The following is a 13,751-nucleotide window of genomic DNA, read 5'->3' on the forward strand; positions in this document are numbered from 1 at the left end:
GAGCCCTGCCTTCCCCTCACAGGCCTGACCTCCGGAGTTCATGAGTCTGAATGTTTTGGCAGCTGGAGCCAGCCAGAGCCCAGTGGCTCCATATACCAGTGAGCGGCCCAGAGCAGACGTCAGGATGTAAACATTTACCATTAAGCATTTGAAGAAGTCACTCATTCATTCGGTGCCAAGTACTGAACGTAACAGCACAAACTTACAATGAAACGAGGGCCTTTGTGCAAACATTAGATGCACGATGCAGGGTGGCAGTGACTGGGAACGGTGCAGGCTACGTTGGCGCGCTACGTAAGCGATCTAGCCCCTTCCCAAGCTCTGTGGATGTTTAAGGAGAAATGTGTGTCTGTTCAACAGTCATGCTTCCGAGTCCAGGCGCTGCACGCTACACTGAAGCCCGCATGCTTCTCAGGAACAGCCTCTGGTTTCCTCACTCCCGTCCCTTGTCTTTTGTTTGCTTAATGGCTGTGGAGTGCTACCGCTCTTTTTAAAAATATGCTTTTTTAATTTATTTCATTGGGGGCTCTTACAGCAAGGTCCCTTTGTGTCTCGAACGAGGAAAGCAAGTACTGACCTGAGGTTCCCGTGACAGCACTGCTATTGCTCTGGGGCCTTTCCAAGTCAATCAGCAGCTCGTCCGGGTCATTCTCACTGACCGTGGCTCTCTCCTGCTCTTTCCCACTGAGGTCCAGCGCAACCGCGGGCCCCCGAATGACTTCTTTCGAGACATAGCAGCACGCCAAACCCACCTCCTGCTCCAAGGCAGTGCGAGTCAAATAGCTCGAGTCGATTAAGCGGAGGTCACAGTACTTCAAAGACCTGTACAAAAGTAGACATGGTTTTGGCGGTCCCTTGTGGCTGTCCACAAAGCACTTCTGTTTTCCCAGGCAGCTGAATGTCTCATGGAGCCGTCAAGATCATGGGTCTCTGTGCCAGGCAATCATGGATGGCGGGCCTCGGCTCTGCCACGTCTTCGCTGATAGACCTCAGGTGAGTCACTGAACCTGTCTGTGCTCCATTTGCTCCAAATATGAGAGAGAGACTGATTAGCTGTGTCTGGGGCATGGGGCTATCGAGGATGGCCGACACGGGGCACGCAGGGTATTTAGGACAATGTCTGCCACACAGCATGTGCTCCACTGCTCCGAGACGAGGATTGCCGTGTTGAGGCCTTCCAGACTATGAGCCTGCACCCCCGAGGGCTGAGGGAGCCCTCCATAAGCAATGGCGGAGCCTTTCATCAGAAGAACAAGTGCTGATTTGGGGCAGCGCCGTTTCCTCCCTTGCTTTCTGGGGGCCTCTACAGATGTTTCTCCCAGTCTGGGGAGCTTTTAGCCTAAACATTTCTGGGTGATCTCTGGAAAGGGAAAGGAGTAGAGTCAAGGAAGGCTACACTTTTTATGGAGTCCTTGGGTAGTGCACGTGAAGTGCTAGATTAGTAGCCAAAAAGGTTGGAGGTTCAAACCCACTGAGAGGCACCTCTGAAGCCAAGGCTGGGTGCAGTGGAACTCAGAATTGGCAACTAACAGCCCTTCTCACATCCCTGCACAAAACAGTTCTCAGCGTTCGGCAAACAGCATGCCCAAGTGACAGCACAGTTTTAACCACTGGCTCAGCCAGGCTAGCAATAAAAAATGAGAACCAATTACTCAAACAGTGTACCTGGGGAAGGTTTCTCCAAGAGGGTCTTTGCCGGTTAGAATCACAATACAAGGCAGACCTTCCAAATCCTGATACGTCCGAGGAACCCACTCCTCTTGTTCATTTCCTCTCCAAGTCTGTAGAAAGAGACCCAGAGGGTGAAGTGAAAATCCTTTAAAGTTCCCTCAAATACACGTTTTAAAAGAAACCATTGTGCTTCCAAATAAATGCCACTAATTGATATGCCCTATGCCCTGGTGGTGTTGCCTGGTTATCCATAGACTGCTAACCTAACGGTCAGCAGTTTGAACCCATCCGACACTCTGAGGGAGAAAGATGAGGCTGTTTGCTCCCATAAAGATTTACCGCCTCAGAAACCCTACAGAGCAGTGGTTCTCACCCTTCCTCATGCCGCGACCCTTTCATACAGTTCCTCATGTTGTGGTGACCCCCAACCATAAAATTATTTTCACTGCTACTTCATAACTGTAATTTTGCTACTGTTATGAATCGGGCAACCCTGTGAAAGGGTCGTTCAAACCTCCCCCCCCCCAAGGGGTCACGGCCCACAGGCTGAGAACCACTGTTATAGAGGGTCACTAAGAGTTAGGATTGACTCGATGGCACTAGGCCTGGGGTGGCTTTGGGGGGACAAGGAGTCACAAAGGAAGCCTGTGGCCTGTAGTCTCCATCACAGCGGGATAAAGGAGCAGATCTGGGTGGATCTCATGCATCTAGGCCAAAGGCAGATGCAATGTGAAGTGCCCCCAAATGATGCACACACACCCGAGAGGTTCCTGGCTAAACTCTCTGACACACGCACTGCATGCATCTTTCACATTCATCGACACGCCCTTGGGGTTGACGGCAAAGAGCTTCAGTTGTGAGCGACTCAGAAAAGACTCAAAACTCCATCCAAACTGACATTTTCGCCAAGAAAATCATGAAAGCCAGCCCTGATAACTACTTTCAATGTGTTTAATACTTTTTTAATATCTCCCTTTATCGACTTTAAAAATAACCAACTCCAGTACCTACTGCCTTAGGGCTTCCAAAGAGTCGTTTTTCTTTTTTTGAGTCGTTTTTCAAGAAGACAAAATATAACCAAATGGGAGTTAAGGAAACAACTGCCCCTTATTTGGAAGAGTAATGCTTTTGGGTTTCAAAAAAAAATACTCTTTGGTTTCACAAATAATCCATTAATAAGTAGAATGTCAATCCGGAAAACTCAGATATTTTAAAAACTGCAAGTGAAATTGTTTATAAAATTTCAACTTTTCGATTTATTTTCGTTTCAAAGACACAATGTTTATAAAAATTCAACTTTTCAATTTATTTTCATTTCAAAGACAACCATAACACTACCTGCTTTAAAGTAAACAGCCTTGGGAAACAAGTTGAATTACTTATAGCCTGCATCTTGGACTCTTGATATCCTTGATGTATGAAGTCTCCCTGAATGTATTTTAACTTCCCAAAACCATCCATCGAGCCTGGTCCCAACAGGAGGAAATGCGGCTGGGTTCTCATGAGGGGATGGCACTCAGGCCTTGAAGTTAACACTTTTGTTTGAGCCCACGATGAGACGCTGTGTTTCCATCCCACAGGAGTACTGGATTGGAACCTACATCTTAACAAGCCCAGGTGAGCCTTACTTATATACAGTGCACCTGAGGCTCTTGTTAAACTTGTAAATGTGAAATGATAACTAGCTGCTTTAAAGACCATTCACTCGAGACCCCTTTCACTCTATGACTGAGTCACCATTTAAGACATGCTCTCTGAACATCTGTGGACCAATTGCTTTTTTTAATGCCCTGCAGGACCCCTGGTGGACTAGTAGTTATGTGTTAGGCTGCTAACCATGAGGACAGCAGTTTGAAACCACCAGTTGCTCCTCAGGCGAAAGATGAGGCTTTTTACTCTTGTAAGGGGTTGCAACAGCTTCAGAAACTCACAGGGGGCAGTTCTACCATGTTCTATAGCAGCAGTTTTCAACCTGTGGGTCAAGACCCCCTTGAGGGTCGAACGACCCTTTCACAGGGCTCGCCCGATTCATAGCAACTGCAAGATTACAATTCTGAAGTGACAATGAAAATAATTTTCTGGCTGGCGGGAGGGTGGGGGGTCACCACAACATGAGGAACTGTCTGAAAGGGTCACGGCCTTAGGAAGGTTGAGAACCACAGTCCTATAGGATTCCCAGGAGTCAGAACTGACTCAGTGGCAGTTTGTTTTTTGCAGGTAATTTGGGTTAAGAACCTCAGGCTTGATTTTAGTTTTCAACATATGACCCAAGGGGTATTCAATGACTTGTCAGGATTGATGGGAGCATATGAGTTGATTCTGACTCATAGCGGTCCTGATTATTTGCTTCCTCCCAATGCTTCATCCTTTGGTAATTGCTGTCAAGTTGATTCCAACTCATAGTGACCCCACAGGGCACAGTAGACCTGCCTTATAGAGTTCCGAGGCTGCAAGCTGTTTGAAACCAGACTACCTTGTTTTTTTGTTTTATTCCCTGTGGAGCAGCTAGCTGGTGGATTCAAACCTTTGATCTTGCCATTGGGAGCCAAGCTCTTGATCATCGCTGTGACCAGGGACTCCTTCCTTAGTTATTAGCATTATTCAAATCATTTCACACCCCAAGTCCTGAAGCACTATACTATGAAAAACACTGCAGGGTTATATTTATTACTTATCCTAAGAATTCCACTGCAGTGTGATATGACTAAAATTTTAAATCATGAACATACTCGTATCAAGATACATAAGAGGGCTTCAAAAAGTTTGTGGAAAAATGCCTTTATCTTTTATTTCTGCTTTTCCAAGAATTTTCTGAAGCACTCTCGCATATATAAAGTATAAGTGTTTTATTATATAAAAATATAAGTTTTATTTTTGTACACATTTATTCTGGTGGCTTACTGGGCAAGACATTTTGTTTGCCGTTCAGACCGTTCAATTTAGGTCAGCCGAGAGGGTGCAGTACAAAGGTCTACCATTACAAAATGCATCCTGCCCGGTCAGCAGTTCAAAACCACCAGCCGTCGGAGAACCTGTAGCCCAGGGTGAAAATGCAAATTTCCCCTAAGATGACATGCTTTCTTTTTGTAAAATGTGTGCAGAACCAGATTTTCAAAAACCCAATCAGCTCATGATTTAACGCGCAGGATGCAGACACCACCTTGGTGTGAACTCCGACGTTGCGTACCTAGCCATTCCTTGGCCTGTTTGTTTGCCAGGATTTGAGCCAAGGCTTTCTAACGGCGAGGACAGAGATTATAAAGGTCTGCAGAAAGACAAACCAGAGTGAAACGACTGAGCAGGGCACAGGGGAGGCCGTCGGGTTAGTTGCTTGAGGGATTCTCCTCCCTGTCCATGCCTAACAGGAGGGCTGCGTGGAAGCAGTCTGTCACCGGCAGTGCAGCGGGAGCAGTGAGGGGTTGACCATGCAAGGGAGACCTGGACTGGAGGCCTGGACGAGCCTCGGGCTAGCCAAAGCCTAGCGGCCTCGGGCCAACACAGCTCCAAAGAAAGAACAGAGTGGTGAACAATCCACATGCTGGGAATCATTCTACACGAGGACTGAAGATAAAACAGAATACTTTACCGGTTTTAGACATGAGCTGACAGATAGGCTAGACGGACAGAAAAGAATTAATGAATTGAGGATACTTTAAGGCAAGCTGTATCATGACTAAAGCCACTTGGGGTCAAATTGGGTCAGGTCATTTTCTCAGCTGCAGCTAGAGCGTACCGAAGACCACTGCACGCACACGCTGGAGAGGGACTGGATAGAATTTCTACAAACGGATTCCCATTAAGATGGTGAGTGTTGCCCTGAGTTTAGCCTGCAGGTCGATGGTCAGGGAGATCAAACACACATGAGCAAAAACCTGTTACCCTCACCTGGTGCCTGAAGCGCCTATGGCAGGTCCCTAGGAAACACAACTGGGATTGTGAAGGAGGAATGTCTGCCCTGGACTAACCTTTAATCGTGCCACAAAATGAGCTGCAACGCTGAGTTCAGAGACCGGGTTCCCCAGGATGATCTCAAAGCGGTACTGCAGCCCCAGCTTGTCGCGCGCCTCTTGCAGCCGCTCCTTGGCAAGCATCGCCAGCTGCACCGAGGGCACCCTGATGATGAGCATGTGCCCCCTCCCACTCTTGTTTTTCCCCGGGGAGCTGATGAGGTCATCCATAATGCTGAGTGTCTCCGGGGTGCTGTGGTCTCGGAGGGACGCCATGGTGGTGAGAGCCATCAGAGCCTCCGAGTACTGCTGGATGAGAAGGTAGCAGCGGACGACCATACTGTGCAGCCGGGGGTACCTTCAACAGAACACAGGGACCAGCACTCAGCCGAAGGGCCAGCTGGCAACCCGAGACTGTGCAGGACAAATGCAGGTCAAGGTCAAGGGGGAAACTGGAAACAAACTCAAAGCCATACAAGAGACCTCCTGGTCCAAGAGAGACAGGTGGGCCACAGGAGCTAGGGCCCTAGGTTACCCTTCAGGTCGGGAACTACACCCACCCCTGTGATAGACCAACCCACCATTTAAGATCAGAGGTGCAGTATGCAGAGGTCCGGAGACTAGAGGTACCCAAAGTCCAAGTCAGAAAGTCAGGAAAAGGAAGAGGGACAGAAAAAGGAAACACAGGGAAGTGGGATAACTAATGGTCCATGGATGGTCCATTGCAATGGAGGGGGTGAAACTGTAGCTGAGTAGTTAAATGTTCAACTGATCATCTGCTCTGTGAGCCTTCACATAACTCACATGTTTTAAAAAAATGCAGATCAGTATCAAAATTTAAAGGGGGTCACTGCGCAGTCGGGGCTTTAGTTCTACAATGACTTTGGATCCTTAATCACTATAAGGAAAAGCAGAACTTCCGTAGCACATGGGTTACAAGCTGATGGGGAGGGACAAGGCGGCATAGGGCTGATCTAATGATGCTTGCTTTTCTAAGCATGGACCAGCAGTGTCTAGGGGCTTGTTAGGAATGCCAACTCACAAGCCCCAGTCCAGAATGACCTAGCCAGAATCTGGACTTTAACAAGATCCCCAGGAGGATGTACCTACAGGACATTTGAAGAATCACTGGCTTGTCAGGCCAGTCATTGACAGCTGTAATGGAGAATTCCTGAATCCTAACCTTCTGGAGTTATATAGGATGTGTTGTTTGCTGTTGGACTGCTGACCACAAGGTTGGTGGTTCAAATCCACCAGCTGCTCCTCAGGAAAAATATGAGCAAGGCGCTTGTCCTGTAAAGATTTATAGCCCCAGACACTGAATTGGGATTGACTTGATGCCAGTGAGTTTGGTTTTTTGTTTAACCACTCTTCTGGTGTAGAAAGGCAGTGAGTTAGAATCTTGGCACTGCCAGTTTAGCTCTGATACTGAAGGAAACAGATTAATGTAATGTGATGTCTGAGGAATGTCGCATAAAAAAGGTAATTAATATTAACATTTTGAGGGCGTCCTCACAGTGAGCACTAACTCTGTCCTCCCATAAAATGTGCTTTGTGCTGTTGGACACAGGTAGCTGAGTGGAGAAACACTACCCCCTGGTGGCGAGGCGCCTCATCGCTGGGGCCCCAGCTGCCTTCCCGGAGTCACTGTGAGGTGTGGGGAGTGGAAGCCAGCACAATCAGCCTTACCACTACTCTCCCCTTTGCCTGGACTGCCAGGTTAGAGGTGACTTTGTTCACAGGGGCCATGTTTCACAATTAGAGGGCAGGTAGAAGACAACTGTCTTGTTACGTGTGAGGAAGTTCCAGGATTGCTCAGAAATCCAGGCCTACAGACAGGTTAATAAATGAGGACAAAGAGGCCCCATCTGCAAGTATGAAGGAAAGGAAGCTAGCAAGGAAAGTTGGCGCTGGCAGTTAGCTAAGTCTCTGTGGCGCCTGGCAAAAATGAGTCTTGGCCTGTGAACTTTCCCTTTCGGGGTGGCAGCTGGTGGCACACATAGCCGGCTGGCGCTGGGGAGGCCCAAGTGGGATTTACCTTTGTTCCACTTTGAACATTCTATTTAGAGACAAGTGGCCCTCAGGCTTGGCTGAGAAGAGCTGAGTCAGACACTAACTTGGGTCAGCAGCTGCACAAGATGGGTCTGTCCCACCTGAGAGCTGGAGCAGAAAAGCTTGGGAAGATTTCCAAGGCTATAAATCTGGACCGAGTGGACAGCCTCATCTTTCCCCTCAACAGTGGCTAGCCTTGTGGTTAGCAGCCCAGGGCCTAACCCACTGCGACACCAGGGCTCCTTTTGGAAGGGATGGAGACGTCCCGAATTCCAACCACTCCACTTCTCAGAAGAAAACTGAGTTAAGGGAGAGAGCTGAAATTCAGTTATTTGTCCAAGATCAGAGACAGAGCTCGTCTTAGATTGCATTCAGGTCTCTGACTCCCCAATATCTCACAAATTTCAAGGGTTTAGTAGTTAGGGAGAAGTGCAGCTATTTGGATCAATCAAGTCTGGGCCAGTCCCTTCAGGTGTTCATTGCTCTTATTAGTCAAGGAACCTTGGCTACTAACAACAAGGTCAGCAGTTCAAAACCGTCAGTCACTCCTTGGGAGAAAGACTGGGTTTTCTACTCGTCAAGGGTGGAGGGCAAGGAAGGCCACACTCAAGAGAATGGCCTTCATAGGCAAAGCCCTCCAGCTCTCCTGCGGATGTGTGTCTGAGAAGTGATCCACAGCACTGAAAGTGGTGCTCGGTTCCCTTTTCTGGCCGCCGTTTCCCTTTGTGGACCCTGCATGATCCTGCGAAGCCCCTGTGAGTAAAGGCCACCTTAGGGAAGAGTATTTTTATTCTGCCTTCTAACTAGAGCATTATTTGCATAGCCCTGGCTTGATCCGACTCCATGAGTCAGGGGCACAGAAGTCGTCCGGTTGTTTGAGAGATGAAAGTGCAGCGTTAGAAGAGGCGGGAAGTTCTCATTTACCTCTCCAGGAGTGTGTTCACCATTTTTTCAAACGTCTCATCACATCTTAGAAGCGGACTGGTCACTCCCCACTGCAGAGACCTGCTGTACTCGTTCAAGCCAAAGTACAGTTTCTCCTCACAGCCCATGTCCTCCTGGTTCAAAAGACAGAACAAGAGCCAGTGAGGACAGCATGCAATATGCCTGGCTTTCTAGGGGAAAAGTACTCTGTAAGATGTTATTTCTTGGAAGGTTAAAAAAAAGAAAGAAAGAAAGGTTATAAAACCTGATGCCAATTCTACAAGTTTTCAGTGGCATCCAGTTTCACTTTGGGAGTACCTGGGTGGTGATACGGTGGGTGCTCTCTGCGGCTAACTGGAAAGCTGATGGTTTGAGTCCAGAAAGAGGCATCACAGAAGAAGGTCTGACAGTGTACTGGACAGCCCCGGGAGTACCGTTCTACCCACCTGGGTTGCCATGAGTTGGAATGAGCAACACAGCCATTGGTTAGTGAAAGGTTGACGAGCTTTTTAAGGTAGATGGGGCTATACAGACAGTAGGTTTGCTTTTCTCTTGACTATATACATTCTTGACAAGACGGACGGAAACAGTGGCTGCCACAATAGACCCAAACATAAGAACAATTGGGTGGTTGGCCCAGTCTTGGGCAGTGTTTCGTTCTGTTGCCCCCTGGGTCACTGAGTCAGAACTCACTTAGGACTGGTATGACGATAAGGTTAGATAATCTCAACTTCCATTCTTTCCCTACTTTAAAAATTATTCTACACTGATAATACACAGGGGAGCTTCATAAAGCTTGCGGACAATTTTAATGAAAAGATAATGGAATTCTCTCATGAAAAATTTTTTGCACCCCTCTCATATGATATGCACAAAACTCTGGAGACTGGAAAATTGAGAAAACCTTCCCTTACGGAGAAAGTTAAACTTTCCTAGCATGATTTAAAATGGAATGCCTCTACTACTTTGTCTTCTTAACAGCTTAAACAGCTATCTTCCTTCTTGATGACTCAGTCAACACCATGAAAATGAACAACTATTTTGGAGTATGACACAAGGATGCCCTCAGTGGAATCTGATACGGGTGACAGGCTGCTTGTCTCTAAACTAAATGGTCTCAGGATATTACATAAGTTCAGAGCTTATGTATTTTTTAAAAAAATAAAAGTTTTCCTGCCTGTTTTCTGTAATAATTTTCATTCATTTATTCTTTTTCTACACCGTCTATGTCAGTCTCACTGATATCTGTTATGTATAGACATCTCATTAATTGTCCTCCAACTCATTTCATAAAGGCGATTAAGACAGCTTCAAAATATTTATTGCTGTTAGCTTACCAACAAGCCAGCCCCCAACTTATGGTGACCCCAGGCAGGAAGTTTACCACTTGAACTATCAGTGACTCTTTTAGATCTGTGTGGATATATATCTATTAAGATAACAATCAGCTAGCAGAGAAACAAAATACACGCAAGTACAGGAGAAGCCAGATAAGCCCAGGGATAAAATGCACGTGCCAGTTCATTTAAAGTGCAGCTTTCAGGTTTTTGAGTCCCCAAAAAAACAATTGGACTTTCTTTTCATTGTTATAATAGGGTCTTATTTGAAACAAACAGGCTTTAAGCAGAGATCACGGCATGTTCTTGTAAATACTGGGGGCTTAGCACACAGGTTAAGAGGAATCCATCTCAGAGACTTGGAAACGGCCTTGTTTCCTTCCCGCTGGGTTCCTGGCTGTGTTCAGGATAACCGAGTCAAGGAAGTCATTTCAGAATGGAAAAAGGAAATTTAAGTTTCCCTCCTCATCTGGTCTGTGGCTGAAAAACAGAAACTGTGGGGGAAGGGAGGCAGTGATCAGTGTAAGATATGAAAATAATAAAAATTTATAATTTATCAAGGGGTCATGAGGGTGGGGGAAGGAAATGAAAAAGAAGAGCTGATATCAAGGGCTCAAATAGAATGTAAATGCTTAGAAAATCATGATGGCAACATATGTACAAATATGTTTGATAAAATGCATATATGGTTTGTTATAAAAGCCGTAATATCCCACAATAAAATGATCTTTAAAAAAAGAGTAAAAAATAAAAAGAATAGAGACCATTGGAAAAAACAAACAGTGGGCAGAGGACATGAACAGGCACTTACTAAAGAAGACACTCAGGGCGTCAGCACACATCTGAAGAAATGCTCGTGATCATTAGCCATCAAAACAATGAGAGAATCATCTCAGCCAACATTAACAGCCAAATTCCGAAAACCAGAAAACAACAAATAGTGGTGAGGGTGAGGGTGGGGAGGACCGGAGCTTTCACGCACTGTGTGGAAACACAAATACCCATGACTCAGCAATCCCTCCCCTTCCGTGACTCAGCCTTCTGAATGCCTCAGCCCAGTAATACAGTTCATGTTGCTACTTCATAACTGTAATGTTGCTACTGTTATGAATCAGGCGACCCCGGTGAAAGGGTTGTCTGACCCCCAAAGGGGTCGCGAGCGACAGGTTGAGAACTGCTCAATTTGGTACCCAGACTAGAGAAAGAAGAAATCCACGACACAAATAAATATATGCACAGCCATGTTCACTGCCACACTACTCACAATAGCAAAAGATGGGAACAACCTAATTCCATCAATGGGAAGAATAGATCAATAAACTTGGGCCCAGAAACACAATGGAACAGGTTAAAGAACAATAAGATGAATCTGAGACTTGACCTTAAAACACTCCTAAAGGTCAACAAACAGACCTTGAACTATTTACAGGCTTTTCTGGGTTTTTTTGTCGGTGGCTTTGTTATTTGTTTTGTTTTCTTTTGTTGCTTTGTTTTTCGCTGTCTTGTTTTTGTGCATATTATTATCTGTGCAGGTCTATCTAGATAAGATAGGAAGGAGAAACAATCTGGAGGAGAAAACAACAGAATGAAGGCTCTGAGAGGTCATGGGAGAAGGAGAGGTGGAGAAAAGGAAGTGTGTTAACAAACCCAGGGACAAGGGAACAACAAGTGATCCAAAATAGGTGGCAGAGGGTGTAGGAGGCCTGGTAGGGGCTTGATCAAGGGCAATATAACCAAGAAGAATTACTGAAACCCTTATGAAGGCTGAACATGATAGTGGGACAAGAGGAAAGTAAAAGGAAATAGAGAAAAGTACCTGGAGCCAAAGGGCATTTATAGAGGTCTAAATACAGGCATGTACATATGTAAGTATATTTATATATGAGGATGGGGAAATAGATCTATCTACATATATTTATAGGTTTAGTATTAAGGTGGCAGACGGACATTGAGCCTCCACTCAAGTACTCCCTCAATGCAAGAACACTTTGTTCTATTAACCTGGCATTCCATGATGCTCACCTTCCTGACACGATCTCTGAAGACAAAGCAGGTGCACAAGCAAATGTGGTGAAGAAAGCTGATGGTGCCCAGTTATCAAAAGATATAGCGTCTGGGGTCTTAAAGGCTTGAATATAAACAAGCAGTCATTCAGCTGAGAAGTAACATAGCCCACGTAGAAGAAGCACACCAACCTGTGTGATCATGAGGTATCAATATGATCAGGTATCAGGCATCAAAGAAAAATCATATCATTGTGAATGAGGGGGAGTGCGAAGTGGAGATCCAAAGCTCACCTGTAGGCAACTGGACATCTCCTTACAGAAGGGTCTCGGGGAGGAGACAAAGAAGGTAGTCAGGGTGCAGTATAGCACTGATGAAACATACAACTTTCCTCTAGTTCTTTAAAACTCCCCCCACCACTATCATGATCCCAATTCTACCTTACAAATCCAGCTAGACCAGAGGATGTACACAGGTACAGATCAGAGCTGGAAACACAGGGAATCCAGGACAGATAAACCCCTCAGGACCAATAATGACAGTAGGGATACCAGAAGGGTAAGAGAAAGGTAGGGGGAGAAAAGAGGAACCGATCACAATGATCTACATATAACCCCCACCCTGGGGGATGGGCTACATAAAAGTAGGTGAAGGGAGACATCGGTCAGTGTAATACATGAAAAAATAATAAGAATTTATAAATGATCAAGGATTCAAAAGGGAGGGAGGGCAAAAAATGAGGAGCTCAATTAGAAAGAAAATGTTTTGAGAATGATGATGGCAACAAATGTACAAATGTGCTTGACACAAGGGATGGATATATGGATTGTGATGAGTTGTACAAGCCCCCAATAAAATGATTTTAAAAAGAGAAGCATCTGTGAAATACCTCATGACACAGATGAACCAGGAGGACAGTATGCTGAGTGAAATGAGTCAATCACAAACGGACACCATGAGTCAAAAATAGGTTTGCACGCTAAAATATACATTTTTTTATGGTTACCAGGGGAGGGGGCCAAAGGGAGAGTAAATTACTGCCTAGAAGATTGACATGTCTTAACTTGGGGGAAGGGAACGCAAAAATCAGTGGAGACGGGGAAGACACAGATAGGCAGGCAAGAGTTAAAGACAACAGGGAAAATACTTTCGCATACACTGGGAGTGCTGCCAGGTAAGCCTTGAATGGCTAACTGCAAGGCTGGTGGTTCAAACCTACCACTGGGTCCTTAGGAGAAAGATGAGGCTTTCTGCGCCTCTAAAGATTTCCAGTCACACGAAGCCCATGAAAGGTCACTAAGCGTCAGAATTGACTGGCTGGGCAGTGTTCCCCCCCCCCACCCTTCTTAAAGAAACATGTAAACAAACACATACATTAATGCCTGTATCAGAAAACAAAACCATGCTCACTGCTACTGAGTTGATTCCAATTCACAGTAAATGCCCCTGCGGGTTTTCGAGGCTGCGGATCTTTACAGGAGCAGAAAGCCTCCTGATGATTTTTCACTTAGCAGCCTGACTTGTAATCTACTACGCCCAGGGCTACTTAATGCCTGCATAATATCTGCAAACTCTGCCAGCCTTCGCACCGGAGTCTCATGTGTCTATATCTAGGTTTCTTTCGCACCACACTAAGTGTTCTATGAAAAAAATACCTAATACTTCCTCCTCTATGACCCTGTCCAGTTCCTGCCTGCCAGGAGGTCTTTCTTTCATCCCATCTGCCCGGCCGTTTGGTCACACGTCTCATCTGTGGAACCTCCCCTGGCCTCTGAAATGGGTGTGACCTTGCTCTCATTGCAACTGCCCGAGCACC

The 13,751-nt window shown here is 46.0% G+C and overlaps 1 protein-coding gene across 3 annotated transcripts in view; it reads right to left on the reverse strand.

Moving 5' to 3' along the window:
- GREB1L (GREB1 like retinoic acid receptor coactivator) overlaps window positions 1-13,751 on the reverse strand; it is a 132,130-nt gene that overhangs the window by 19,403 nt on the left and 98,976 nt on the right. For all 3 annotated transcript variants that reach the window (XM_075532695.1, XM_075532694.1, XM_075532693.1), the window contains 4 exons: window positions 8,595-8,728; window positions 5,637-5,976; window positions 1,666-1,781; window positions 578-822 (listed from right to left, as the gene is read on the reverse strand). In XM_075532695.1, the coding sequence (XP_075388810.1) occupies window positions 578-822; window positions 1,666-1,781; window positions 5,637-5,976; window positions 8,595-8,728 (835 nt within the window). The remainder of the gene's footprint in view (window positions 1-577; window positions 823-1,665; window positions 1,782-5,636; window positions 5,977-8,594; window positions 8,729-13,751) is intronic.

Source organism: Tenrec ecaudatus, chromosome 15 (genome assembly GCF_050624435.1).
Source record: "Tenrec ecaudatus isolate mTenEca1 chromosome 15, mTenEca1.hap1, whole genome shotgun sequence".
Classification (NCBI taxonomy): Eukaryota; Metazoa; Chordata; class Mammalia; order Afrosoricida; family Tenrecidae; genus Tenrec; species Tenrec ecaudatus.